Source organism: Streptopelia decaocto (genome assembly GCF_964273445.1).
Source record: "Streptopelia decaocto genome assembly, chromosome: 6".
NCBI lineage: Eukaryota > Metazoa > Chordata > Aves > Columbiformes > Columbidae > Streptopelia > Streptopelia decaocto.
This window is the reverse complement of record NC_138660.1, coordinates 29,073,189-29,099,331: the sequence shown is the minus strand read 5'-3', so window position 1 is coordinate 29,099,331 and position 26,143 is coordinate 29,073,189. Positions and strand designations below refer to the sequence as shown.

The window sequence follows — 26,143 nt, the reverse complement described above, 5'->3', positions numbered from 1 at the left end:
GGCGGAGGCCGGAGGGGCGGGGCGGGGGCGGTGCGCAGGCGCAGTGCGCGGCCGGGCCGCGGCTGCCGGGGCCGGCGCTTCCATGAGCCGGCGTTGCCCGCCGCTCGGTGCCTCGCTGCTGCGGGGGCTCGCCGGCCTTGCCGCGCTCCGCTTGGGCGGGAGCATGAGCCTGTGCGGGGCGCCGGCCGCCTGCGCCGCGGGGCCTGCGAGCGGCGGCGCGGGATTCTCCTCAGCGCGGCTGAGCCCGCCCTGGCTGCGGCTGCCTGAGGTGGCGGGCGCGGAGCCGCAGCGGGTCAACGAGCTGTTGCTGCTGCTGCCGCCGGCCCCGCGCGGCCCGGCCCGGCCGCAGCATCATGTCGTGTACTTCCCGGGGGACGTGCAGGTACGGCGGGCGGCGCGGGGCGGCGGCAGGGCCGGGGGAGCGGCAGTGCCGGGCCCGCTGTGCCCTGGGACAGCGTCTCCTGCCCCTGCCCGGCGGGTGAACGCAGCGAACGGGCCGTTCCTGAAACCCGCAGTGGAGCAGCGCGGGGGGGGCGGCTTGTGCCACAGCGCTGCCTGGGGGGGCGTTTCTGGAGGAGACGGCAGCGACTGGCATCGTGTCAGAGGCTCTGAGGGGAGACGAGACGCGGGAAGGGAACGGAGCTGGTGAGGGGCTGGAGCACAAGTGTGATGGAGCGGCTGAGGGACCTGGGAGTTCAGCTGGAGAACAGGAGCTGAGGGGAGACCTTCTGATCTCTGAAGTGCCTGAAAGGAGCTTGGAGCCAGGGGGGTCGGGCTCTGCTCCCCAGGAACAAGCGCCAGGAGCAGAGGAAACGGCCACAAGTTGCGCCAGGGGAGGTTGAGGTTGGCTCTGGGAACAATTTCTTGCCCAAAGGGCTGTTGGGCATTGGAACAGGCTGCCCAGGGCAGTGCTGGAGTCACCATCCCTGGAGGGTTGGACAGACAGAGATGAGGTTCTCAGGGCCATGGGGCAGTGCCGGGGGTGGACTCAATGATTTGAGGGTCTCTTCCAAACAAAATGATTCTAAACCTGCGGTGTTGAGTATTCCCCGGCCGGCTCAGCACCGCATCCCTGTGCAGTAGTACAAACACCCCGGACACCGTCCCGTGGGTCAGGCATGGGCACTGAGGCTTTCCCAGCATGTCTTGGAGGAGACACATTCAGTCTCTGAGCAGACAAGGAATTGAAAAGAGAGAATGTGAAGTGCTATCCTTAAGCGTATGGCCAACCTCTGTGACATACCACCGAATCTCAGAATGTGAGGGATTGGAAGGGACCTGGAAAGCTCATCCAGTGCAATTCCCCCATGGAGCAGGAACACCCAGATGAGGTTACACAGGAAGGTGTCCAGGCGGGTTGGAATGTCTGCACAGAAGGAGACTCCACAACCCCCCTGGGCAGCCTGGACCAGGCTCTGCCACCCTCACCAGGAAGAAGTTTCTTCTCAGATTTAAGTGGAACCTCCTGTGTTCCAGTTTGTACCCGTGATACCCTGTGTAGTCAGGTTTTCTCAAAAGCCACCACTTCCCAAAAGCAGAGGCAGCACCTTGTTGTTCTGCGAAAAGGTGTGGAACTTTGTGGATTTTCATTTTAAGGATTGGGATGGCCCAAGAAACCTTTTTGATTACTGTTCCTGGGTATGGCTTTATTACTCCTTAATAAAATAAGCTAATTACTGTTCTCTGCCATTATGAATTTGGAGGTGAGGATCATTCATGACTTGGGGGTTAATCTGTGCCCCATATGGATGTGAACAAGGGGAATAAAGACTCCATACAGCTGAATGAGAGGGAATTTTTTTTCTGTATGAAAAATAGAGGACTTTTACAAAATTTTAAGTCTGTTTTTTGTGTCTAATAAGACAATCAGTATTTCTGCTGATGGAGATAATACATTAAAATGATGTATTCTGTGTCATACTAAGTTGAATAATATTTTAATTTTCTCTTGGAGTGAAGTCAACAAAAATCATGAATACTTCGATGCGCTAAAAATGTGTGGTAAAAATATTCAAGTAGAATAAGTAAATCCAAATATGGGAGTTTCTTTAATGTGTTTCTTGTTCTGGAGTCGTAGCAAGTGAGCACCTCTTTAACGCATGTTTCTCTGTTAGTTACGGTCCTCTCTTATGAATACAGGTACACTAGATAGACCTGAAGTATTTTTATGATGTAGTAATTCATCTCTTACATATACATATATTTTTTATTTTTCAGAACTATCACGACATCATGTCTTGCCACCCAGAAAACTTCCAGTGGAAGCAGTGGAGTTTTGAAAACATTGCTACCATACTCGCTCGCCGGTTCCCTAATAGCTTTATTTGGGTTGTAAAGTGTTCTCGAATGCACCTGCACAAGTTCAGCTGTTACGACAACTTTGTGGTGAGCAACATGTTTGGAGCACCAGAGCACAGCCCTGACTTTGGAGCTTTCAGGCATCTCCATGCGCTGCTAGTTAATGCATTCAGACTCTCTCAGAATATTCTGCTGCCACAGAAAAGTGTGCATGGTGTCAGCAAGGATGCGAAAATAGCTGCTTGTAAACCACAGCTGCAGTCTGCTCCTGCAACAAATGGCTGCTCAGCCACAGAAGGAGCGAGAGGTTGTGAATGCTCTAATAATTCTGCTATGAACTTCATTATACCGTCTGCTGTAGGTGCCGCGTCATTTACTTTGATTGGCTTCAGTAAAGGTTGTGTGGTTTTGAACCAGCTGCTTTACGAGCTGAAGGAAGCTAAAAAAGACAAGAATACTGATGGCTTCTTGAAAAACATAAAAGCAATTTACTGGCTGGACGGCGGCCACTCGGGAGGAAGCAACACTTGGGTGACGTACCCTGATGTGCTGAAAGAACTTGCGCAGACAGGAATTGAAATTCATGCCCACGTGACCCCGTACCAAGTGTTTGACACAATGAGGTCGTGGATTGGGAGAGAGCACCAGAAATTCGTACAGACACTTGAACAATTGGGTGTGGAAATAAACGATCAACTCCATTTTGCCGATGATGTCCCCTCCTTAGATAACCATTTCAGAGTTCATGAAGTATTTTGAGACTGTATATATCTGAGTAGTATGTTCATTGTAAAAACACTTTTGGCTCTGTCAGTGTTGTCAGCTAGTTTACAAGTTGGAGCGGATGCTTTCTGCAGAGCGTACTCATCCAGTCCTGCGTTGCTGATAGATGCTATACGTACATTTCAGTAGCTTACAAAGGAGGATTGGGACCCCACACCTACAACAGGTGTTGTCATTTGATTCCTGGAAAAAAAAGTGTTATGAAGAACTCTCCTATACAGGGTTTTGTGTTTTGGTTTGTTTTTTTTTTTTTTTAAATGTGAATGTTTATTCTCAAAACTGTTGGCAAAAGTTTTAGCCCTGGTTGTCTAACATTGTATACTGCCTTTGATGGGAGTTTAAAGTACTTGACACTTTCAAATGTTTGGATACTTCGATTTAGTAGCTTCCAGGACTAAAAATATTGTTTCTTGTCAATAACAGATGTAACATTAGTTTTTCAGCTTAAGGAAAGTGGTGATTGTTAGAAGAGTCTTAGTTATATATTTTGGTGAAAATTATTTTAATTAGTTAATTAAATCTTCCCATTTCGTAACATTTCTCCTATCGAAACAAAGTCACAAATATTTACCTTTGGAATAATAGTGCCAATCCATTTTTCTTCCTTACGTGCACCTTTCCTGTTGCTGTGAAGTGTCGTCAATTCGTTGTGTGACGTTGCCGGTGAGTAGCCATTTCACCTGAGGCTTGAACATTTTGTGATAGCTGTGTTCAGTGACCAAGAACGTTGATGAGGATGGAGCTTATTGCTGTTTCGCACACCTTGCTATTACTCTGACTTCTATAAGGACCAGCAGTAATATGTGTATTTTCAAGTAAAGAGGTGTCTTCATCCCTGTCTTGGACTGGGGAGGGTTTTCTTGACAATCGCTGTGCTGATGTTGATCTAAACCGAGCCGTAAATACATAATATATTACAAGTTGCATACAAATTTTTAGACTGTCTTGACTGTAGCTGTTTCAAAATGCTTGTGTTTTTAGAACTATTATCTCCTTTAAATGTATTGCAGTAGCTGCTTCTAGAGCCACCCAAAACCCTATTTTCAGAGCCTAATTTTTCATACAGAAGGAAAACCCCTCTGTCTAAATACAAAGCCAGACAAATTGGATACAATAGTTGAGGCCCCAAACCTGAATGTTCTCCTGAAAGAAGAACTCCTGAAAGATGGACAAATGAGGGTATTGGCAGATCTTTTCCACTGTTGTAAGTAACTTTTTCCATTTAATTATAAATACATCTTAGAATCACTCCTAAAGACAACTGCAGCTATTAACAATGAACAAGTAGCTTAAGATTATTTTGGATTTCCTGGAAGTATAGGAATACAAAAGCAAGTTAGCAAAACACTGCAAAGATTAAACAAATGTGGCTCAGTTCTGAAAAAAAGCATTTTATTGCACTTTGTTTCTACGTTTGGTGGCTTAGCAACATCCTTCTCCTGCTTCTTCCTTCCTGTGACTCTCACACTGTGGAAGCAAAGTCTGGAAACTTCTTCGATTGGCATCATTAAAGCTTCCAGGGTTTACTGGAGACAGGATTTTCACAAGTCCTGCAGAGGTTGTGCACATCTTAGTGACCACCGAAGCATAATAAGAGTGTGGTGAACTCTTAAGAACATTTTCTTAAGGCAGAAGGATTGTGCCTACAGTGTGCACCTGACAATGTGAGCTCTGTCGCGGATAGTGAGACTAATAGCCCTAGCTGATCAAAAGGGGAAGAACCTATTTTAATTGATGGAGAAGAGTGCAACATGCCAACTAATTCTAACATTTTATAAAAGAATATGAAATCTAGTTCCATCAGCTTTTTTTTCCTAAAGCTCTTTCTTGGAGACTTTGTTCAGCCCTATTTATTGCTTACCTTTTAATCGGCTTATCACATCTTGTTTATGTGTTCCAACATAGGCTATTTCCTTTTTTGGCCCCTTTGCTAACACTTGCAGCATACTGTGAGGTCTTTTTTTCTGGAAATATGGGTTACCTGACAAAGTGGTTTGGATAGAAAGCCTACAAACTGCTTGAAATATCTTTGATCACCCCCCTGAGGATGCTACAACTTGCCGTATCCAGTAACAGTGCAGATCACAGACCCATTTCTAACCAGTTCTGTGCCAGCCCAACCAGCAGGAGTAGGTTGCTGCAAGCTTTTGGAAACTGATATTAATATATTGACATTGTCTTCAGAAGCTCCTGAGTGGCTGCCCTACAGGGATATTAATAATTTTAACCTGTTTGATGGAGGCTGCCTACAGTAGCTGTTAAATAAAATAGGCTTAAGTGTTCATGTATTGATTTGAAGAGCAAGCACTTTGTTGTAAAACTGATCTTGTTTTGGGACTTCATGTTTTGGAGGGAAAATGGACTGGTAGGTTTTCATTCTCTGAGAAGTTGTAATAGCCTGTTGGAATGTGCCTCTGTCATTCCCTACAAGGCATGCTAAAATAAATCTTGCGAACAAAGTAGGAAAGAAACTATTTCTAATGGGTGAAACCACTTTGTTGTGAATGTAAAGCCATTAAGCATGGAATGTGCATTGTTTGGTGGATGAAGCTTTATCAGGAATTTGTGGAGACCTAGTTTTAAAAAAAAACCCAACATTTATTTGGTAACTTCAAGGCAGGCTTAGTGTTTGTGCAGTCAGCATCTGTGTCCCAAACAGCCTTCTGGAGGCTCCCAAACATGGGAGAGCTGGTGTGAGGGACCAAAGGCTGTGAGAGAACATTTGTGTGGGAGGATGCAATGGTCCTGGTTTGTATATGCCTGGTTTTTCATATCGACTGTAAAGTCGGATTTTAATAAGCTTAGATGTAAATGCCTGAAGTTAAGCGATTCTCACGCTTCCTTACAGCGGTTTAGGTCAAGATGTTTCTGGTTTTGAATGCAGTGAGCAACATGACACAGTCCTTTCGTACAACCCGGCGTGTAATAGCTGAGGTTCATTATATTACACACTTGTTTCTTGTACAATAGGCAAGATGTTATTCGGATTCTGAGAAATGATAGAATGTTTTAGGCCGTGCCTGCTAAGTTCCTTTAAAACAGGGCTTGATTCTGTGAAATCATCCAGATTCTATATGGCTTAAAGTGATTTTATTTTGCATGTGTCTTAAATATGTGAAACTTTAGTAACCTTCCTGTCACACCACTGTAAATGCTACTGCGTTTTAAATCAGCATTGACCCCAGTTTAGGGTCCAAGAGTTGCTGAAAGGAGAAATCTTCTCTGTCTTCCCATCAATCACATCCTGCTGCCTCCCTTGTAGTGGGCACAAACACTTTATGGCGAGCTGTTCTATCCTGCTAAATTAACATTATTGCTGATCGAGGTAACCAACAGGAGTGCTATGTATTTAAATAGTCATGGAATTATTTTAAATAAGACTGGCAAGTCAGTGAAGCTGCGTGTTTTACATGGTCGAGCAGTTCTTTTAATGTTTTCAGCCTGCTCTTAGAAATGTTGAGTAGGAAGAGATCCAAACAATTGGAAGGGAAATAATCTGCTCTGCTTTCTCTCAGGAATTCCCGCGTACAGAGCTCAGAATCCATCCCCACTCCTCGAGTCTGACCCAAACCAAACCAGGAAATCTTAACATGTAAACATTGTAAAACTCCCCAACTGAGAACGTCCATCTTCAACACCTGTGTTGTCTGCAGGGAAACGTGGACGTGTCTCTGGTTTTAAGTGTTTAGTCCTGGGCATTCTGCGTCACCAAACCTCTGTTGAATACACTCTGTGCAGTGGCTGTTTCGAATGCTTGGGATGGTCAGTGTTTATTTTTCTAATACCACAACTTCACCTGGTTTATTGTGGCATGATCCCATTTTGCTTTAGGTCTCTAGAGGACAAGCTCCCACAAAATGTCATGGCTCTAATTTTTGTGTTATTTCAGTACCAGATTTTTAACTGTGGCCACATACCTTCTCTCGCTATGTTAGCTGGAAGTTATTCCTTCAGTGCTTTCACCATTCAGCACTTTATGGCCTGTTTCAAATCATGTAGCACAGTGGTTAGAAAGCACCAAGTCATTTTTGTTTTTTTTTTAATTTTAAACGCAGTAACTTCAAGATTTTTATCACTAGTTAGGCTGGCCTAAATGGGTGAATTATTGCAGCATTCCTGCCGGGCTGCCTCAGCACTAATAACTGCGACTGAGGGATAGCTTTCGTTTGGCCTGAGGTGTTATAGTTTAATAGCCTCCCTTACAAAATAAAAAAGGGGGATTGGAAAATATCCCAAATGGCATTAATTACCAGTCCAACACAGCCTTGACGCTTCCCCAGCCGAACAGAGTGAGGTTGTCTCAGTGGCACACACAAGCTATCCTTGTTCCTTTTCGAACAAAAATTTTGGGAGACCTATTTGTGCTCCCGCATTGAAATGCTGCCCTCAGAGCGCACAATGGTGCCATCAGAGCCGCTCGGCTGGCTCCATTCACACCATTCACGGCGGTGGCCGGGTGCCCGTTCACATGGCCGCAAGCTGCTTGCACCGCTCAAGCTGCCAAGAGCAGGTTCAGACCAATAATCTGCACCGAGGTGCCAGATCCTGCCCTTCAGGACAAAGCTTTTATCTAGTGCTCAAACGCCGCTCCCAGCAGATTCTGCACCTACGAGGAACGTGGTGTCAGACAGCAGGACTGCGGCTGGATGGGTTTGTGGACATTTAAGCGGCAGGTGCTTAACAGACTGTGCAACAAACTGTGCACTCACTTCATGTGAAGAAAAACAAGAAAAAACCCACCGGATAAACATTCATCTATAACAAAGCCTATCCGCATAATTTTTATTAACTTTACAGAAGGTGTATGTACATACACGCAGCTTCTGTATTAACATGTGATTTTGTACTTTCCCAGGAGCTTGCTGAATTACAATGTGTTGTTTTATCCATAATCATCCCTATAGGCTTTTTGCTGGATGCGTAACACCATTCTCCGAGCATAAAAATCCCTGTATTCCTCGGGGAGCTCTTCCAGTGTTTTCAAGGCCCTGTCCAAGATCTGTAGAGCTCTAGAAGCTGCTGTGGGATCTTTATTGCCATAAGTGTCAGTCTTATCGTAGGACTCGGCAGGAAGGTGCTTCCAAAAGACATTCAGCGCCACTCCAAATTCCTCAGAAATTACGTTGTGGAACCACAGCGCTGTAGAAAGATGAAAAATGAAAATTACTATCTGAAACTTCCATGGGGCTCATTACAAGTGTCAGAAAAAAACTAGATGAGGAAAAGCCTCAAATACTGTCTTTTTTGTTTCTTTATATTCAGCCCTAAATATTTGTAATTGTAGCAAATTTAAGAAGTTCTTCAAGACATTTATGTCAACCCACAACTTCACACAAAAGCAACAATGCTGAAGTATAGATACTCAAAACTATGTTTAATGTGGTGTATTTACTCTATTTCAGTTTGAAGCCAAAAGACTGAATGCCGTGCTTATTGCAGCTTAGTTGCTTGTATGTGCTGAAGACACAGAAAAGCTCATTCTGATAAATGAATCAGTTTCTTTCAGGTTAGGAAAAGAAGCTGCTTTGACCTTCTCCATAATAACCACAAACATTTCTCCAAGAACATCTCATTTTTTCAGCGATACGCATTCCTGTTTATATTGCCCAGATAATGTGAAAAGCAACAGAATAGGTATCTGCCACAAGCTCATGATGAGTTACAACAAAAAATTAATAATAAGTGGGAATAGATCAACAGGAGCAATTCAAATGTCTTTCCCTGATCACCAGAATCATCATCTCAGCCCAGGAAGCAGCTTTATATCTTCTGCTTAGGCGGAAAAATTATTAGGGCTTGTCTTTCCATTCCTCAAAGGTGATTATGGATTTCTAGAAAGTCCAATAACTCTACCATCCAGAATTCTCATCAAATCACCTGCCTCACAGTTCTTGGGTGCCAGAGCTACAGAAGAACAGAAATTGTTCTTCACTCAGTTCTGTCCTTGGAAAACTCAGGTCACTGAAGCGATTTCAGATGTCATGAGTTGATTTTATAGTGCTGATCTATTAAGACGTAAGTTCAGAAGCATACAGTGTAATCTTGAGGGAAGAGAAGCTTTGTAAGTAGATATAATAATACCTTTTATAAGGCTAATTAGTACAGTTGGAAGAAATAGTCAAGTTTACTGATGTCTCTAGATGCTCCTACTTACAACACAGAAATGCTTTAGTAACCTCTTACCATCCCTAGAAATGAGACATTGCAAACAAAACTTCAAAACCACGTGCTCAGCAACTATTTGTTACTTACCCGGAATAAATAAGATATCTCCCGCTTCCAAAAAACACTGATAGCGCTTGGCTTTTACAAACAGGGGATATTTCTCTAAGTCCGGGTTATCCACATCCACCACCTCTGACTTGGTACCTAGGAAAGTTTCCAGAAGTCATGACTGAACGTTCCTGCTCTTCCAACAGCACCAAAGCATTACCACGTTGCTGGAAATGGCCGTTCTGGCATCAAATTTAATCCTGGTTTATTGTTCTGTAACTCTTCCAACAACCAGGCAAGCCTGATGGCTCCCACATTTACTGACCTGTTCTCTGTATTTCTCCTGTTTTTTTTTTTTTACTACAATGTGACACTTATGAGCTGAAAAGGCAGCTACAATCTCCAAACTCCAAACTACATGTATGTGACATACGTACCTGATAAATATAAATACGGCGCATCTCGAGGACTATACAAAACAACTCGTTTTTTCCCTGTTACTTGGATCAAGAAGTTATCCATCACCTGGAATGGGCACAGGAAGAAAAGATATCAGCCAAGACGAGAGGATGAATGTGTAACCTCCAAAATATCATCGGCTTAAAAAAGGGAATTATCAAAACTTTCATATTCTAAGAATTAGCTAAAAGAGCTTCCACATATAATGTAAAAAACTCAAGAATGGGAGTTACTTTATCCCCTAGCCACACATTCTTGACAAATGGTGTACGTGGAAACACAATATTGCTTTCCAACAACTTTATGTTTTTCCTTAAATAAGAATCAAGTTCTTCCATCTTAAAACACGAAGACATACAGTACTTTAGACACGTAAACATGCAAAATATAACACAGGATCTATTTCACTCCCACCTCATTTTGCTGACCTTCTGTCAATAAAGGATTCTTTTTACTAATTATAGTGCAAAAAGCTATTTTTCTGATAAATAAATTTATTCAGAATTACACCACACAGTATTAGAAGATAAATCTATGTGGAATCTACTGCATTGCAGCAGCAGAACACCACAGTCATTGGACAATTACCAACAATCTGGCCATTAGAATGAAAAAAATTCATCTTGAAGATGAAAATATTGAAAGTTACTGTGTTTCAGATTTTTAACTGAAACTCAAAACAGTTTAAAAAAGGGCGAAAAAAATCAAAACATCATTTAATCTTATGGGTATGGAATTAGACATAAAACCTATAAGATGTTACGCTCACAATATAAATCTGTTTAAAATTCACTGTACCACGAAACGTGATTCATTTTATTATGTCAAGATATGTGTAGTTTGTCATTAACTGATCTTTGTCAGACATTTGCACCCTAATATCTCAACACCATAATGCCACCTGCCACATTTGATGCTAAACGCACCTATTACCTACATCGTAATGTGTCCATAACTGTAATCCAGCCGAGCTGATGCGGAAGACGCTAGAGAAAAATTGTTCCTTCTCAAAATACTCTGGAATCTGGACATCTTGTGCCAAAACAGGAAACTGTTTGCTGATATCTGCAATGTCCTGAAACAAAAAGGACAGAACTTACAGAGAACCGTAAGTGCAGATTAAAATAAGGGAGAGCTTGGCTGTTGTTTCCCACCATACAGAACTTCGGCGCTGGCGAAGAGCTGAAAAGAGCAAATCATTTTGGTGGTTGGCCTTTTGGCATCAACTAGGAATATAACGGCAGATCGGCGAGGAGAGGAATTCTAAATATGCTCAAGTGACTGCAGCTGGGGTGTAAAAAATATCCCACCAATTGGTTTGTAGCCTGTGGGCTTGATAAGTAGAACCTCTGTGTTCAGAGAAAAAAGGCCTGTGAGAAACTCACAGGCACCTTATTGAATATGTCAATGGTATCAATAAGAGCCAGAGAGCTGCTTCAAACCATGGCTGCTAGAAACCACACCGAAAAAGCAAGAGATTGTCAGAAATCCTTTTCTTTGACCACACAAGCTGGAGAATGAGAGGTGAGGAATGTGCTCTTCAGTGATGAGCTAAGCCCTTGTGGAACAGTAACTATTTTAGACACATAGGTTTCAATATTCTGACCTCAATCCGGTCAGACTCACGGGCCAAGTGACAATAATCAAGTTGTATGCCTGTCATACAGAGCCAGCGGAGGACTTTTAAATTATTCCTAAACCAGGTCTTTATATTAGAACTGTAATCACACGTAACTCACCTTCCTAGCATCTTCACCCACTGATCGCAGATAGTACTTTTCATCCTGAAAAGAACACAAGAAGAGAATTGTTTGGGTTTTTCTTTTAAAATAAGAATTACAAACACAAAGAGCCTGTATTTTCTCATTAATCTAATGCAGGGCTTCATGAAATACAGTACAAATACATTTACAAACTCAGCTACTTCGTTATACTGCCTTTACTCTGCTGCTCCCTGCTGTTCACCTTCAGAAGCAGGAAAAATGTGTTCACTGAGATTAGAAAAGTGGAGGGAGACTTGTCAACTGCTTCAGCACTGCTGTTAATGAACGGCTTCAAAGCAAATGCAGGTTATAGTTTAAATTCTTCAGAAGACTGACACAGGAAGCTATTGCATTTGGCTTCAAAACTTCAAGCGCCCCACGTAGTGTAAAGGGTGAAAAGCACGTCTGCATTCAAAGCTGTCTGCTTCTTCATCACGCCTCTCTGAAAATCCCCCCGTTTGAACACTGATGCGTGAAGGCAGCCACATGTTTGCCACTCACCACATTACAATAAATCCATATTTGCATTTTGTTAGCAGCTGTAATCAAACCCTAAAATACCTTCGTGACATTGTCTTGCAAAACACATAAATGATACAGCTGTTATTCTAAAGCAAGGCTTGATTTCTCAATTTTATGCTGGAATTTTTGCTCATGTAAGCAGTTTTTGGTAACAGAAACATGACCACTGAAGTTAACCACACTGTATGCATACAAAGCTATTTCCAAGAAAAATTATCTTCTCCCCACATTTTTTCCCCTGGCTTCAAGCCACACAAAACGGTTAAACCTAAGATCAAGCCCTTTACCGGAGTAAGACTCAAAATTATAATTAATTACTTTTCCCTCCATTTAGTGGCAAAATAACCAACAGAAGAACCTGTGACATTGAGGAAATTACCTCCGAAAGAAAGTACTCCTTGTGTTTGACTTCAGCTGCTCTTCGTACAAATGCGTCAAAAGGCAGAGTTCTGAAATAGAAACATTTGCATTTATACAATGAACCGTTGTGACAACACATGCTCTAAATGGCAGGTTTAAAATGACAAGCTCTTGAGAATGTAATATGCTGATTTTCATTTATTTTTTTAACATGGTGCCTAATCAGCATTTGCAGTGGATGTTTGAAGAGCTGCACTAAGACAGAAATCCTACATTTACAAACCTCTCTGCTTCAGTAAATGTTCACATGTACATCCAAACAACACTGTATCACTTTTAGGCTTGTTCACTGTACATTTTTATACACCTGCAGAAAAGCTCAGCATCAAGAAAACTCCTGCAGGTGTTATATATGTTTATATATATGCATATATATATATATGTGCATATATATATATGCATTTTCTGCTTTGAATTTGTGCATGAACACAGATACCTATCTTCATTGGTAGATCTATAACATTTATTTCAGTTACCTGATTTTTTAAAAATATGTGCTACCTCAGCTGAGCACAACACATGAATATTGGTATTTTCAAGTGCTTCTTTAATGTTTTCCTTGAAGTTATTAAACACAACTCCAGAATATCCAAAAAGAATCACTGGGCATTAAGGCCTGTCCCTCTGAAGTCAATAAAAGTGATACCTATTTATTTAAACAATGGGAGCCTCTCATAAGGATGACAGATTTTGGCATGAGTTGACAGCTGAATGGCAAACCAAGCACAAGTAGTAATACAATGTGTGTTCACTGTTACAAATATTAATTCAATGTTATGTTCATTCAACTCACCATCTCATATTAAGTGTCAGAGGATAATGAATATATTGCATGTAAATATCAAATTTCAGAGCAACCACCAAGGTTTGGAGGAAAATATCATTGAGCAAAGTTTTTTTTGTGATCACAGAATCCCAGAATGTCAGGGGTTGGAAGGGCCCTGGAAAGCTCATGCAGTGCAGTCCCCCCATGGAGCAGGAACACCCAGATGAGGTTACACAGGAAGGTGTCCAGGCGGGTTGGAATGTCTGCAGAGAAGGAGACTCCACAACCCCCCTGGGCAGCCTGGGCCAGGCTCTGCTACCCTCACCGGGAAGAAGTTTCTTCTCATATTTAAGTGGAACCTCCTGTGTTCCAGTTTGTACCCATTGCCCCTTGTCCTATCACTGGTTGTCACCCAGAAGAGCCTGGCTCCATCCTCCTGACACTCCCCCTTTCCATATTGATCCCCATGAATGAGTCCCCCCTCAGTCTCCTCTTGTCCAGCTCCAGAGCTCCAGCTCCCTCAGCCTTTCCTCACACGGGAGATGCTCCACTCCCTTCAGCATCTTTGTTGCCCTGCGCTGGACTCTCTCCAGCAGTTCCCTGTCCTGCTGGAACTGAGGGGGCCCAGAACTGCCTCTTATCCCTCCTACCAGAACGTGACCTGCATCTAACAGCACACAGACCACTTTTCTAAACACTTCAGGCTTGGTTGTAAGAGCCAAATACAACCACCACTGAAGCCAATGGAAAAACAAACAAGCAAACCCAACCCTCAGGCTTGAGCTGAACTGTTACATCTTGCCTGTTTACATTTGCTGCTGAAGAAAGTGGGAGCACAGATCCAAAACCGCTTAAAGTGGTGCTGTCACAGCCCTGCCCTTGCTGTCTGCCCTCATCAGCCCTTCTGCCAGCGCCGGCGCTCATCTGACCCCATGGTGAACCTGCTTGCAAAGCTAAACCAGCAGAGAAACATTCCGATTTCTGCAGCACGTCACACGGCTGAATGAGTTCCAGAACCAACACAAAGCCAGGGCAGGAGCGTGCGGCTTGCAGCAGGACGGCAGTGCTGCTCACATGCATCCGTTTACAGCCACGGAACTGAGCGGTGAGCCCTCAGCGTTCCTGTTCCTCTAGTTCTGCTTATTCCCCCGTCGTGTTAGAATGAGGGGCTTACTGTGGAAAGGGCCAAAGCTTCCTGAATTTCAAGTGAAGCAGTTGAAAGTCCCAACACCTGCTGTAATGACGTGCCATCGCTGGCTGTCTACAAACTGCTGGAGGTGAACTCACAGCAAGAGGTGTTCTAATGAGAAACAAAAATAAGAGCACGGAAAAGGAAATACGGAGATAAGGCAAAGTCATTTGAGTACAACCTCATTTCAAAGACTCAAAAGTTCATTATGCAGGGAGCAGGTTACAGCATGATTATTAGGTGTTTTTTCCCCTGAACAACAGGCCTGTAGCTTGTTTACACCCACAGCATGTGTTTCTGCCTTCCTAAAACTCTAACATATTGAACATATCTTGTTCCCGCTTAGAGAAAACAAAGGACAACCAAAATAAAGGCTTCTACCCTTGAAGAACAATGCCATGACTGAGACAGGATGAACTCTGAAAAAATGTTTTGGCAGCTACATGAGAGAAACTTCAGAGGAGACCAAGAGTTTACGGGACCCACATCAGGATTAAAGAGCTGGTGAAACGTGTGACATCCAGTAGTTTGAACGTCCTGAGAACTGCATGTGCTGACTCTGAAAGGAGCTCGGTTTTAATTAGTACCTCTCTGGAGTGCAATGGCGCGCCTGCCACATGCCAGCACTTAGAGAAGTTCAGACACACAGTGAGTCCAAAACTAGCACTATTCAGCAACATGGAAAACGCACCACATAATGAGAATAAACCAGCGTATCATCTGGTATCAACGGTGGCTTTGTTTCGTTTTTTATTAACACCAGCAAATGCCAGGCTCAAATTTCCTACAAGGGTGCTCTGTCAAAAATATGACACTTCTTCATGCCGCCACTTCTAAGGCCCCATTTGGCTCCTCCTTTCACCCTTGTGGTATCTGTTCAGGGTGTTGAGATATTTGTGGAATTAAAATACGAGAGGGAAATCAAGGACAGCACTTTGGGACGTAATTTAAAGTTTTCACAAAGTATCTTCATATTCTCACCCTCAGCTTCAAACAGGTGCGCTGTATGTCTGAATGGTACAAGCATACAACATTAAATACAAGAGGCCTTGGGATGAAGTACCTATACACAAAGTTCTTACTGAGGAAATCCATCTGTGGCACCGCAGAGACATGAATTTTGACTTCTTTAGATCCTTCAGCTTGGCTCAAGTAATCTACTGTCCACTTGGTTGTGCAAGTGCCCAGTTCCATTCCTTTCAGCACTACTGGCTTTCTCTAAGGATTAAAAGAAAATAAAATAAAAACAATGGTGAAATGATCATAGCATCCAGTAGGAAAAACAAACAAACAACAATAAAAAACACACAAAAACCCCCACAATAGATTTAGTTTTTTCAAACTAATACAGGCAAACAAGTCAGTTGAGTATCAGGACCCACTACACAAAGTCATTGAATAATTTTGGTTTGAAAAGCCCCTCAAGCTCATCGAGTCCAACCGTTCCCCACCCCCGGCACTGACCCGTGTCCTGAGAACCTCATCAGGTCTGTCCAACCCTCCAGGGATGGTGACTCCAGCACTGCCCTGGGCAGCCTGTTCCAATGCCCCACAGCCCTTTGGGCAAGAAATTGTTCCCAGATCCAACCTCAACCTCCCCTGGCGCAACTTGGGGCCGTTTCCTCTGCTCCTGGCGCTTGTTCCTGGGGAGCAGAGCCCGACCCCCCTGGCTCCAAGCTCCTTTCAGGCAGTTCAGAGATCAGAAGGTCTCCCCTCAGCTCCTGTTCTCCAGCTGAACCCCCAGGTCCCTCAGCCGCTCCCATCACACTTGTGCTCCAGCCCCTCACCAGCTCCGTTCCCTTCTCTCAACTCGCTCCGCATCCCGACCGCAGACAGGCGGCTGGGCCTCCCCCGCGCCCAGCGCAGGGCCACAGCTGCTCTGCTCGCAGCCGAACGCAGAGCCCGTACCCGCGGGTAGATGTCCCTCAGGAACCGCTCCCGCGTCACGCCCTCCAGCCGCTCCACGGGCACCGCCGCCATGGCCGCTTCCGCCCGCGTCCGCCGCGTCAGCCGCTCCCCCGGAAAGCGGCGCCAGCGCAGAAACGTTCCCCCCGCTCCCGCCGGCGCGGCCGTGGACAAGCAGGTCCCTCCCTCCTCCCGCCGGTCCCTGCGCGCCCCTCGGAGCCGGCGCCATCACAGCCGGGGGTCCCCCGCACCTCCAGAGTCCGCGCCGGCGCGGGGGAACCAACAGCGGCGGCTCCGTTTTCCCCCGGACGGAGCGGGGCGGCGCGCAACACGCACCGCGCCTGCTATGGCGCTGCGGGCGGCCCCCGCCCGTTGGCTCTGGCGCGCGCTGGCGGCCCCGGGCGCTCTCCGGGTCCTGCCGCTGCCTCCTCGCGCCGCCGCCTCAGCGCCGGCGCTGCCCCCGGCCCGGCCCCGCTGCACCGGCACCGGCGGGCACGGCCCGGAGCGAGAGGGGCCGCGGCGGCGAGTGCTGGTGGTGCGGGTCACCAGCCCCCTCGCCTGGCTCCGCACCCGCTTCTACTACCTGCTCATCCGGCTCTACTTCGACCAGGAGTTCAGCGTGGAGGAGTTCACGAGGGGCGCCAAGCAGGTGGGGGACGGGCTGCGAGCCGCGGTGTTCGGCTCGGGGGGAGAAGCTCCGTGGAGACCTTAGTGCGCCTTTCAGGGCTTAAAAGGGGCCCATAAGAAGGATGGAGACAGATGCTGGAGGGAGTGGAGCATCTCCCGTGTGAGGAAAGGCTGAGGGAGCTGGGGCTCTGGAGCTGGACAAGAGGACACTGAGGGGGGACTCATTCCTGGGGATCAATATGGAAAGGGGGAGTGTCAGGAGGATGGAGCCAGGCTCTTCTGGTGACAACCAGTGACAGGACAAGGGGCAATGGGTGCAAACTGGAACACAGGAGGTTCCACTTAAATTTGAGAAGAAACTTCTTCCCAGTGAGGGTGGCAGAGCCTGGCCCAGGCTGCCCAGGGGGGCTGTGGAGTCTCCTTCTCTGCAGACATTCCAACCCGCCTGGACACCTTCCTGTGTAACCTCACCTGGGTGTTCCTGCTCCACGGGGGGATTGCACTGGATGAGCTTTCCAGGTCCCTTCCAACCCCTGACATTCTGTGATTCTGTGAAGGAGGGAGATTCAGGCTGGAGATGAGGAAGGAATTGTTGCCCTGAGGGTGGTGAGAGCCTGGCCCAGGTTGGCCAGAGAGGTGGTGGATGAACCATCCCTGGAGATATCCCAGGCCAGGCTGGACGGGGCTCTGAGCACCCTGAGCTGCTGAAGATGTCCCTGCTCATGGCAGGGGGGGCACTGGGGGAGCTGGGAAGGTCCTTCAACCCAAACCCTCCTGTGGTTCTGGAGGAACTGAGAATAATCTGATGCGCACTTTTCTTCAAACTTGTCTTGTTTTCCTTTCTGAGATTCCAGAATTAAAATGAGCTGGTTTAGCCGTCCCCCGAAGTAGTATGAAGAAAGATGCTTCCAGACATTTTAGAGACTTTAAGGGAAAATGTATCTCCTCTTAGCAGATTCTGCTAAAATAACAAAGCTTAGGCAGGCAGAGAGCTGGTGCATGTATGTTTCCCCGAATTTATGAAACCAACAAGTTTGGTCAACACAAGATGTCAAAGAGGTAGTGATCTCAAAGCTGATGTGTAAAAGTTACAGTTACCTGCTGTGAAACTTCAGTTATTGTATTTAACTAAAAAACAAAACAAACAAAACTCAGAACAAGGCGACAGGGGACAGAATGTTAAAATGCTTAAGATCAAATTGAGACACAAAGAAAACCTACGCTGCATTAGTTGTTCTGTGCGCAGAACCACCTGTTTTACCCTGCCCTGTGTTTTGTTTGGGTATTTTTACTTGCTATAGAGTCCTAAACACTCTGTCAGCATTTCACAAGTGCGCTGTTTGAATATGTAGAGTTGTTACTGTATGAAAATACACCTGCAAAACTGAGGGGAAAAGAGCTGTTGAGTTTCCCAAAGTTTAGAGATTTATAAAGAAACTTTATAAACTGGAGCGTCTGTTTTGACCCAAACCAGGAGATGAGGTCGGAAGAGGCCAGCGGAAAAAAATACTTACAGGGAAAGACACTGTTTGAATTCCCATAAAGAGAATAAAAACAACTTATATAGATTATTGGAATGGTTTGTTTGTTTTTACTAAGCTGTGCATTCACTTGCCTGTTGTCAAAAGGTTCAGTGTTTTAAATGAGAGGCTGAAAAGAAAACTTAGATTTTTATTTGCTCACAAAATCACTTTTTTAACGCTGGAGAGCTTCCATTTCAGTGGTGATATACTCTGCAAATGCTGAAATCTTTAGTCATGGAATATTTAGGTAGCTTATCACGTTATGATGGATTTGTCCAGAAAACAAGCCAACCGAGTCTTATTTGTTCATGTATTTCTCTTTTTTTTTGGTAGGCTTTTTCTGTGGTTTCGAAGCTCCTATCTCAGCGTAAACTTGACCTGCTGGATGAACTTGTGTCAGCAGAAGTAAGTGCTTTCCACCTCTTATTCTCACAATTGGTTTTCCCATTATGAAGTAACAGGTCATCAACGTGTCATTATCTACAAATGCTGTCAGTTTTGTTTAACTTGCGAAAAACAGCACAATATGGAACAGGGCACTCGTTTGCCCTGCAGCTTTTTAGTGTTTACTTTCAAGGCCTGAAACTTAATTTGCTACTTCAATTTCCTAATGAAAAGCTCATGAGAACAGTTTTTGTGAATGCAGGTACTCCAGGTGCTGAAGGAGAAGCTTTCTTTGCTCCCCGACAACCACAGGGATGCTTTGGCCGCTGACATTGACGCCATCATGTACACAACAGAGGGAGATGTTCGCATTTACTATGATGATGACGGTATGTTTGGAATTCCAAAACATTTCGGCAACGGGCAGTCTTGCATTCTCCTTAGGAGTGTGGTTCTGAGTACTGTTTCTCGTTCCTTCTTCTTCAGTTTGTGGTTCATCTGTGTATCATTCCCTGATTTCCTTTTAAACCAGAAACTGAGAGATTATTTTTAGTAAGACTTTGTACTGTTTTGAGTGCTGTTTAGGTCTTGTTCATTCCTCTTCTTTCGGAATTGCAGCTTTTAATATCTTTATTCCTTCGAGATCTCAAACCACTCAGAAACTATGTTTCTACTATACGCAGAAAGCTGTTACTTCAGCAATAAAAATATATATTCCAAGAGGAATAGTGAAGGCTAGACAATGAAATAAATTTTGCTGTTTTCATTTCTGGTTTTGTGGAATATCCGTTGTTCTAGAACTTCCTGATTAAGTGATGAGCTTGAACAAGTTTTTCTTTTGGTAAAACAACAGCATCATGTGCTCAGTTCACTATCAGACACAGTCGTGATGGTTTATTATCTAACCATGGGTCTTTGAACGAGCATTTCAAATTGTCAGCCCCAGCGAGCTTTTCTCCTGTTTATTGACATAAGGAGGTGCTTTTTTCTCCTAACTTGCTCCTGGTCTTCAACTACCCTACATACTTTTGTGTAATATCAATAGCTGGCTTTGAGCCTTGTGATAACCAGGTTTTTTTTGTACGGTCTGATTACGCATGATACACTCATGGTGAAATACAGGGTGTTTCAAAATATGGACCTAATCCGTACTTGTGGTGCAGCACAAATTGAGTCCACGTTTCTGAAACACCTTGGACATACCCTTCAATGGCTTTAAATACTTTACTGTTCGTTGTTCTATCATAGTTCTTTATGGCTGAAGTCGGCTGCCCTTCCAGGTGTCGCTAGAATATACACTAGATAGCAAATAGGAGTATTTCACCTCCGAGATCCACCTTATGCTTTGATTTCTTTCCAACAGGAAGAAAGTTTGTTAGTATCCTGATGCGTTTCTGGTACCTGAACGGCGCTAATCTACCTGATGAAGTCCCAGGTGAAACCAAAGCTTTCCAGATTGTGTTTGGGGATGAAAGCATGAAAGAAAAAAGACATCTTTTAACAGCAAACTATGAGTAAGTTTGTCTTTTGTGTGTGTGTGTCCATGTGCATGGGTTAGCTGTGTGGAAAGCAGTTTGGGAACTGAAAGCATTCACTCTGCATCAGTGCAGAGCTTGGTGTGTTTTCATTTACCTTGATTCTGATCTAAGTTAGTTCTCATCCTTCTCATCCAAGCGCGACCTGGTGTTCAGATGATTCACACGACTCTGATCCAAGCCCTCAAAGCACACGTTAGTAAGATGGATTTTCAGAGATTACACTTGTAAATAGCGTCCGCATTAGTGCAGTGATCTCAGAGCAGTGCAGAAACATCTGCACAGTTGGCAAAATGACATTCTCAGAAGCTGGAAATAGTGAGGATTTTTGTGAGAGAAATGCAGTATAGTCAATGCCTTCTGCACCCGCGTTTGAAATGGGGAGACTCTGGGGTCTAGAGGAGGAGGAGCTCTGAAATAAAGGAAACATTCTGAGGACACCAGTGCTTTTTGCAGGAATGAAGTTTTGTGGATCCCTCCCTTAGCCCAATTGTGCATGTTTTTCTAAGTTGGACACTTCTGAGGCTCCATTAACCTCAAGAACCTCCCCTGAAAGCCTTAAATATCTGTTCCTAACCCCCAGCAGGGAGATCTTCGCAAGGTTGCATTCCTTCTGCTATTTACAGTGCTAACCTAAACGCAGATGGGTAAAGATGCTACAGGCCTTGGAAGCTTAGTATTGTAGTTATTGATATTATTAGTATTTGGGTGCTGGAGAAGGCAGTTTCCAGGGGTGGATTTGCATGTAATTGCAGAGCGGTGAGGTTGTTTATACTGTTATTTATACTCCTTTGGTCCACAATATGCAGGTTACTTGGGAGCACGAATATTCAGCTTGAAGCTCAGCCTTGCGTTTAGATGACAAGCAGTCAGAACTAACATGCACAGGGACGAGGGCATTAGTGACTACGCAAGGAAGATTCTTTGAAAATAGGGATGGATGTTTTCATTTGCCTAACAACTGCGGAATTTTCTTTCAGGGAGATTCAGCACTGTTAGCTTGATCTTCGGTGTATTTCTGAAAAGATAAATACTTTTTAATATATAGGTCAGTAAAAATGGCAATTTTCAGGTAGAATGCGTAGCATGTGATTTACTTTTACAATGCAGTTACACCATGCCATTGAATTAAACCCTTTATTTAGAGATGAAGATCTGCCATGCAGTGATGCCCATAGTTACTGCTATGAAAACCAAGTGCTTCCCTCATATCAAGGTCTTTACTGTTGCTGCCTGAGCCTGTCTGGTGGATCTGAACCCAAACCCTCGGAAATCAGTTATCTTTGTTTCTTACTTACTGAATTAAACTGGATCTTCCATTTTGGGGGCATAAAGCATCAAAGGAGCTTTTACAGGAATAACTTGGAAATAAAATACTTCATGATGTCTTGTTGGTGTTAGCAGCTCTTCAAGGATCAAATACATTCTAACAACTCTTCACCTACTGTCTTTCCTTTTCCAGGTTCCAAAGGGAATTTACAGAAGGAGCAAAACCAGACTGGACAATTACACGAATTGAACATCCGAGGCTATTAGAATAAAGGCCTTCTAGTATCTTTATGTACTGTTGTAAATGTTCTGATATAACAAATACCAGGCTTTTTTTGAGTCTCTTTTTTTCCCTTCCTGCCTTCTCCTCCAAAAGAGGGATAAACTTTGTATGTGTGATTTCCCAGAACTGTTTCTGAAACTCACACTGTGTGGCAGCATCACAATAAAGCCTTTTCCCTGGAACAGGCAAGGACAAGTTTAATTGGTACTAATTAAGGCATTTACGTGGTGCAGTTTCACGCAGGCCGGCATTACGGGTGTGTCGGTTTCTTCGATTCTGAGAAGAAATGGTACAACTTGTAGAAAACAACACTTGAATGGCTGGTGGCCCTTCTGAGTTATTTTCATATGCTTCTTTTTTCCCTAGGGACTGTACAATATATAACTGAATAATATGCAAGATGAGAGAGACGTAGATAGACTTCCTAGATTGTCTAGCCTCAGCAGTTCACTTTGAGGTAAACTTGCTTTTGAATATATTTGACATTAAGAAATTTAGAGCCATTACGATTATTTGGTACAGTTTTTGCGTAAGAAAAAAATTAGAAGAGGACCTGACAGTGAAACTAAATTAAGGCCTCTTTTTGAAATGCTTGTTGAAGAAGTGAGCAAATCATTAAAATTAGATGTTGCAGTATAACAATTTCCCAGTCCTCAGATTATTTCTGGAACATGAGATCCCTGGTGTAAGTAGCTTGAGATTTTTATATGGAGATCAACACATCATCATAACACGTTTTTTTAATCCCCTATTTCAAATTTAACTATCTACTCAAGTGTGTTGTAGCGATTCATACGATGTTTTTGAAAGTGTAAAATAAGTATAATTACTGCAATTCACAGTAGTTGTGATTGAAAAGTATAAATTACATTTTCCATAGTTCAGCTGTTTTGGTGCAGTGATTTAATGAGGAGAATGTTTAAAGCTTATCAACAAGTTTTTATGTCAAACCTTGGCAAAATAATGCCGGTATTTTGATCCGTAGCGGCCTGCCCTTATAATGGAGAATTTGTGCTTTGTCCTCTGGGGAAAGTTCAGTGGTGACACAGAGCCTCTTGTCTTCAGGGGAGAAGCAAGATTCTGTATTTAAAATAAGGTTTTTTTGCTTTGTTTGCTATAAAATTGTGTCTTGATGTAAACAAGCTCCAAATTGGTGATAACATATATCATTGGAAATTTACATGCATTATTTGCTCTTTCCAAGTTGTCTTTGTCTTGTTGGTTTGGAGACTGCAAACCTCCATCAGATGCAGAGGCACCCATGGCCTTATTGCACCAAAAACAAATCGGAAAGGCACATAAATCACTAAGCTTACTGTGCTAGAAAGTGTTTTGCTTTCGCAGTGAATAAAAGTGGTGTAATTAAACTGGATTTACAGTCTAATATTGGCTTCAGAAGCAAACTCTACCACCTCACTCCCCCCAGAAAAACCCACAAGACAAATGCACACCCAGCTTGGAAGGAGGGGACCGATGTGCATCTTCAAGAAGAGGATGTTGATACTTACAGGAAGCTTTGCCTCCTTTTTTACCTGCTATCCATAAATTCTGTGCCATTCTTCAAGCTAGCTCCTAATGAATACATTTCTATATACTATAAAGGTTGACTCCAATTCTCATGGCAAAAAGGATGAGTAAAGGGTTAAGTTTGCTTCATCCTGATGAAGACAAAGATGGAGGAGAGTATTGTTGTGTAATTTGAAGATTTCCAGTGCTGCCATTCAAACACTTTAAAAATCATAATACTGATTTAAGTGCTACTGAATTTAAAAGAGGAGGTGTTTTGTTAGAAGTGCCTTCGTGTTTTAGGGGTAATGATGCTGAACAGGGAACACTAGAATGATGTGGGGATCTCTGTGTCGTACCACACTAGTGCTCCCAAATTCTCTTGCTTATTTGTCCCAGAAATCACCTTAGAAATCACGGCTTGTAGGGTTTGGATGTGCTTTATTTCCCTCCCATCTCCTTGCCTGGCTTCCATTTCTATAGCTGTAAATCGGGGGAATAATGACAATTGTAATATGGCCTGTTCATCCCCGTACATACCTGTCTAAAATATTTGCAGTTTTAACCTGCAAACTTCTTCATTCAAACCCCAGTAAGTCTTGAAAACAATGTTACCAGGTTTGGTAGCGATTTTAGTGGTTTTTAGGGTAAAATTCGTATCTCTATTAGCAATGCTGTTATTTCCGATTCATGTTACGTAGAACGTGGGGGTCACAAGGTGTCTGGACTGGGGATAGAGATGCAAAGTACCACATTTCTTATTCTTTCCTCCTGGGTGAAATTGTGTTTCTTCATGTAGAGTTTGGGAAGGCTTTATTTATTTATTTGTTCATGCAAAACTGTGGTCGTGTTTACTAATTAGTGACAGTGCTTGGCGGAAAACACCTGCTTGGCACAATTTCAATGCATGTGGCTAAATCTTGACAAGCGCTAATTAGATGTGGCTGACAAGAGCCCCATTAATTTGCACAGCCCACTCACCAGTAGATGGCCTTGGTCACAAAGTGTGTCGTGGCTGGGGAGTGACTGGCGTTAATTGAGCATAAGAGAGTAAATGATAGAGTGGCAGAGGCGTTGATTCTCATTTAAATGCTACTTAAATGATTTAAACTTGTCCTATTAGAGATTCTTGATATTCTTACTAGCTTTCATTAAATCAAGATAGTGTCTTGTGTTCTCTGCAGTGCCTACTCATTTTAAAATTGCAATTTATCAATGTTCTTACTAGGGGAAAGATGAGCTGGACAAGTGAATTCACACAGGTGCCTCAGTGGCTGACAGTAGCTAACGTTAGCTCTGTATTTGTGTTTTAAAGTATGTTTATCGTGTCAATTGTGGTTTCTTTCCCTCCTGTCCCAGTACTCTCTGATTAATTCAGGGGCCACATTCAACTTTCTCCAGGTTTTGGGGCATGTTCAAACTTGATCTTACGTTGGCTTCAGGTTGTATTTCACAGAATCCCAGAATGTCAGGGGTTGGAAGGGCCCTGGAAAGCTCATCCAGTGCAATCCCCCCATGGAGCAGGAACACCCAGATGAGGTTACACAGGAAGGTGTCCAGGCGGGTTGGAATGTCTGCAGAGAAGGAGACTCCACAACCCCCCTGGGCAGCCTGGGCCAGGCTCTGCCACCCTCACCAGGAACAAGTTTCTTCTCAGATTTAAGTGGAACCTTCTGTGTTCCAGTTTGCACCCATTGCCCCTTGTCCTATCACTGGTTGTCACCCAGAAGAGCCTGGCTCCATCCTCCTGACACTCACCCTTTACATATTTTTATTATTTTTATTATATTATTTTGTTAATTATTTTCGGATCTTATGTCTGGAAGGCTGTTTATTAGTAGAAGTCCTACTGTTCGTCACAGTAGTGATCATACCTCTTCAGAACCTCACAGGGCCTGTGCTGCTCTTTCTCGTGGTGTGGTGTGGTTGAACTGTTCTGGCTGTGGGTGGGGGCCGTTGAGGCTCCTCACAGGCTGCAGGCACCTGCTGGCTCCCAGGTGAGGTGAGATGGAACACAAGTGTGTGTAACGGGAGGTGTTTCCACTTCATCCTTCCCTCATGTGAGGATGGGATGGTCTCTAAGCTCTGGACCATGCACTTGGCTGTTAGAAATGCGAGTGTTGCTGACATAGCTGTGCTTTTGTTCTCCTCAGAGAAAGGCGTCTGGGCCAGATGGACATGCACAGTGAGCACTGACCACAAGAAATCACGGGGGTTTGCCTCCTTGTCTTTTGCCTTTTTTATTTTCTATTTTTTATGTGCGATTCCTTGGGGGTTTTACAGCCCTGCCAAACAGGCTGGAGTTTGAGTACAACACCTGCAGCGCTGCTGGAAGTGCCCCCTTTGTCACAGCTCTGTCTCTTAAGCTGAATTCAGTGATGTACACTTTTCCTAAGGTAAAGTCCTCCTATTTTAAGTTGATGGGAAAACTCATGGGTCTTAATGGTAGCGGACCGAATGCAGCTTTTTTGTTGTCTTTGTGATTATTCTGTTGGAGATGAGCTAAAATCAGGCATGATCTAGTTTCTCTCGTGTATCATTTCCTCCTTGCTCCGTTGCGACAGAACAAGATGTGATAGTGAGCTTGGTGCTGTGGTACTCAGGGTCTAGAAAATGAGGGAAAGGAGCAGGGCAAGCAAAGCAAAGCGCACAGGTAAGGAAGGTCAGATCATGGTAGCGTCAGGCTGTTAGGGGAGGA

General features: G+C 44.0%; 3 protein-coding genes across 5 annotated transcripts; 2 read left to right on the top strand and 1 right to left on the bottom strand.

Moving 5' to 3' along the window:
* The first annotated feature begins 51 nt into the window (after positions 1 to 51).
* Positions 52 to 3,700, top strand: LOC309441255 (mitochondrial protein C2orf69 homolog). Its single transcript, XM_082055875.1, has 2 exons — positions 52 to 382; positions 2,218 to 3,700. The coding sequence occupies exons 1-2, from the start codon at positions 83 to 85 to the stop codon at positions 3,055 to 3,057; spliced, it is 1,140 nt and encodes a 379-aa protein (XP_081912001.1). The 5' UTR covers positions 52 to 82; the 3' UTR covers positions 3,058 to 3,700.
* Positions 3,701 to 7,835: 4,135 nt separating this feature from the next.
* Positions 7,836 to 16,675, bottom strand: TYW5 (tRNA-yW synthesizing protein 5). 3 transcript variants are annotated; one of them, XM_082055830.1, is made up of 8 exons: positions 16,570 to 16,675; positions 15,477 to 15,631; positions 12,418 to 12,487; positions 11,493 to 11,537; positions 10,691 to 10,828; positions 9,732 to 9,819; positions 9,334 to 9,450; positions 7,836 to 8,220 (listed from the first exon to the last, which is right to left on the bottom strand). In XM_082055830.1, the coding sequence occupies exons 2-8, from the start codon at positions 15,605 to 15,607 to the stop codon at positions 7,964 to 7,966; spliced, it is 846 nt and encodes a 281-aa protein (XP_081911956.1). In that variant the 5' UTR covers positions 15,608 to 15,631; positions 16,570 to 16,675; the 3' UTR covers positions 7,836 to 7,963. The 3 variants fall into 3 exon arrangements, with proteins under 3 accessions (XP_081911956.1, XP_081911954.1, XP_081911955.1); XM_082055828.1 differs by lacking the exon at positions 16,570 to 16,675 and adding an exon at positions 16,322 to 16,437; XM_082055829.1 differs by lacking the exon at positions 16,570 to 16,675 and adding an exon at positions 16,201 to 16,347.
* On the top strand, positions 16,622 to 22,128 carry MAIP1 (matrix AAA peptidase interacting protein 1). Its single transcript, XM_082055831.1, has 5 exons — positions 16,622 to 16,967; positions 18,802 to 18,873; positions 19,115 to 19,241; positions 20,216 to 20,366; positions 21,850 to 22,128. The coding sequence occupies exons 1-5, from the start codon at positions 16,665 to 16,667 to the stop codon at positions 21,926 to 21,928; spliced, it is 732 nt and encodes a 243-aa protein (XP_081911957.1). The 5' UTR covers positions 16,622 to 16,664; the 3' UTR covers positions 21,929 to 22,128.
* Positions 22,129 to 26,143: the final 4,015 nt, after the last annotated feature.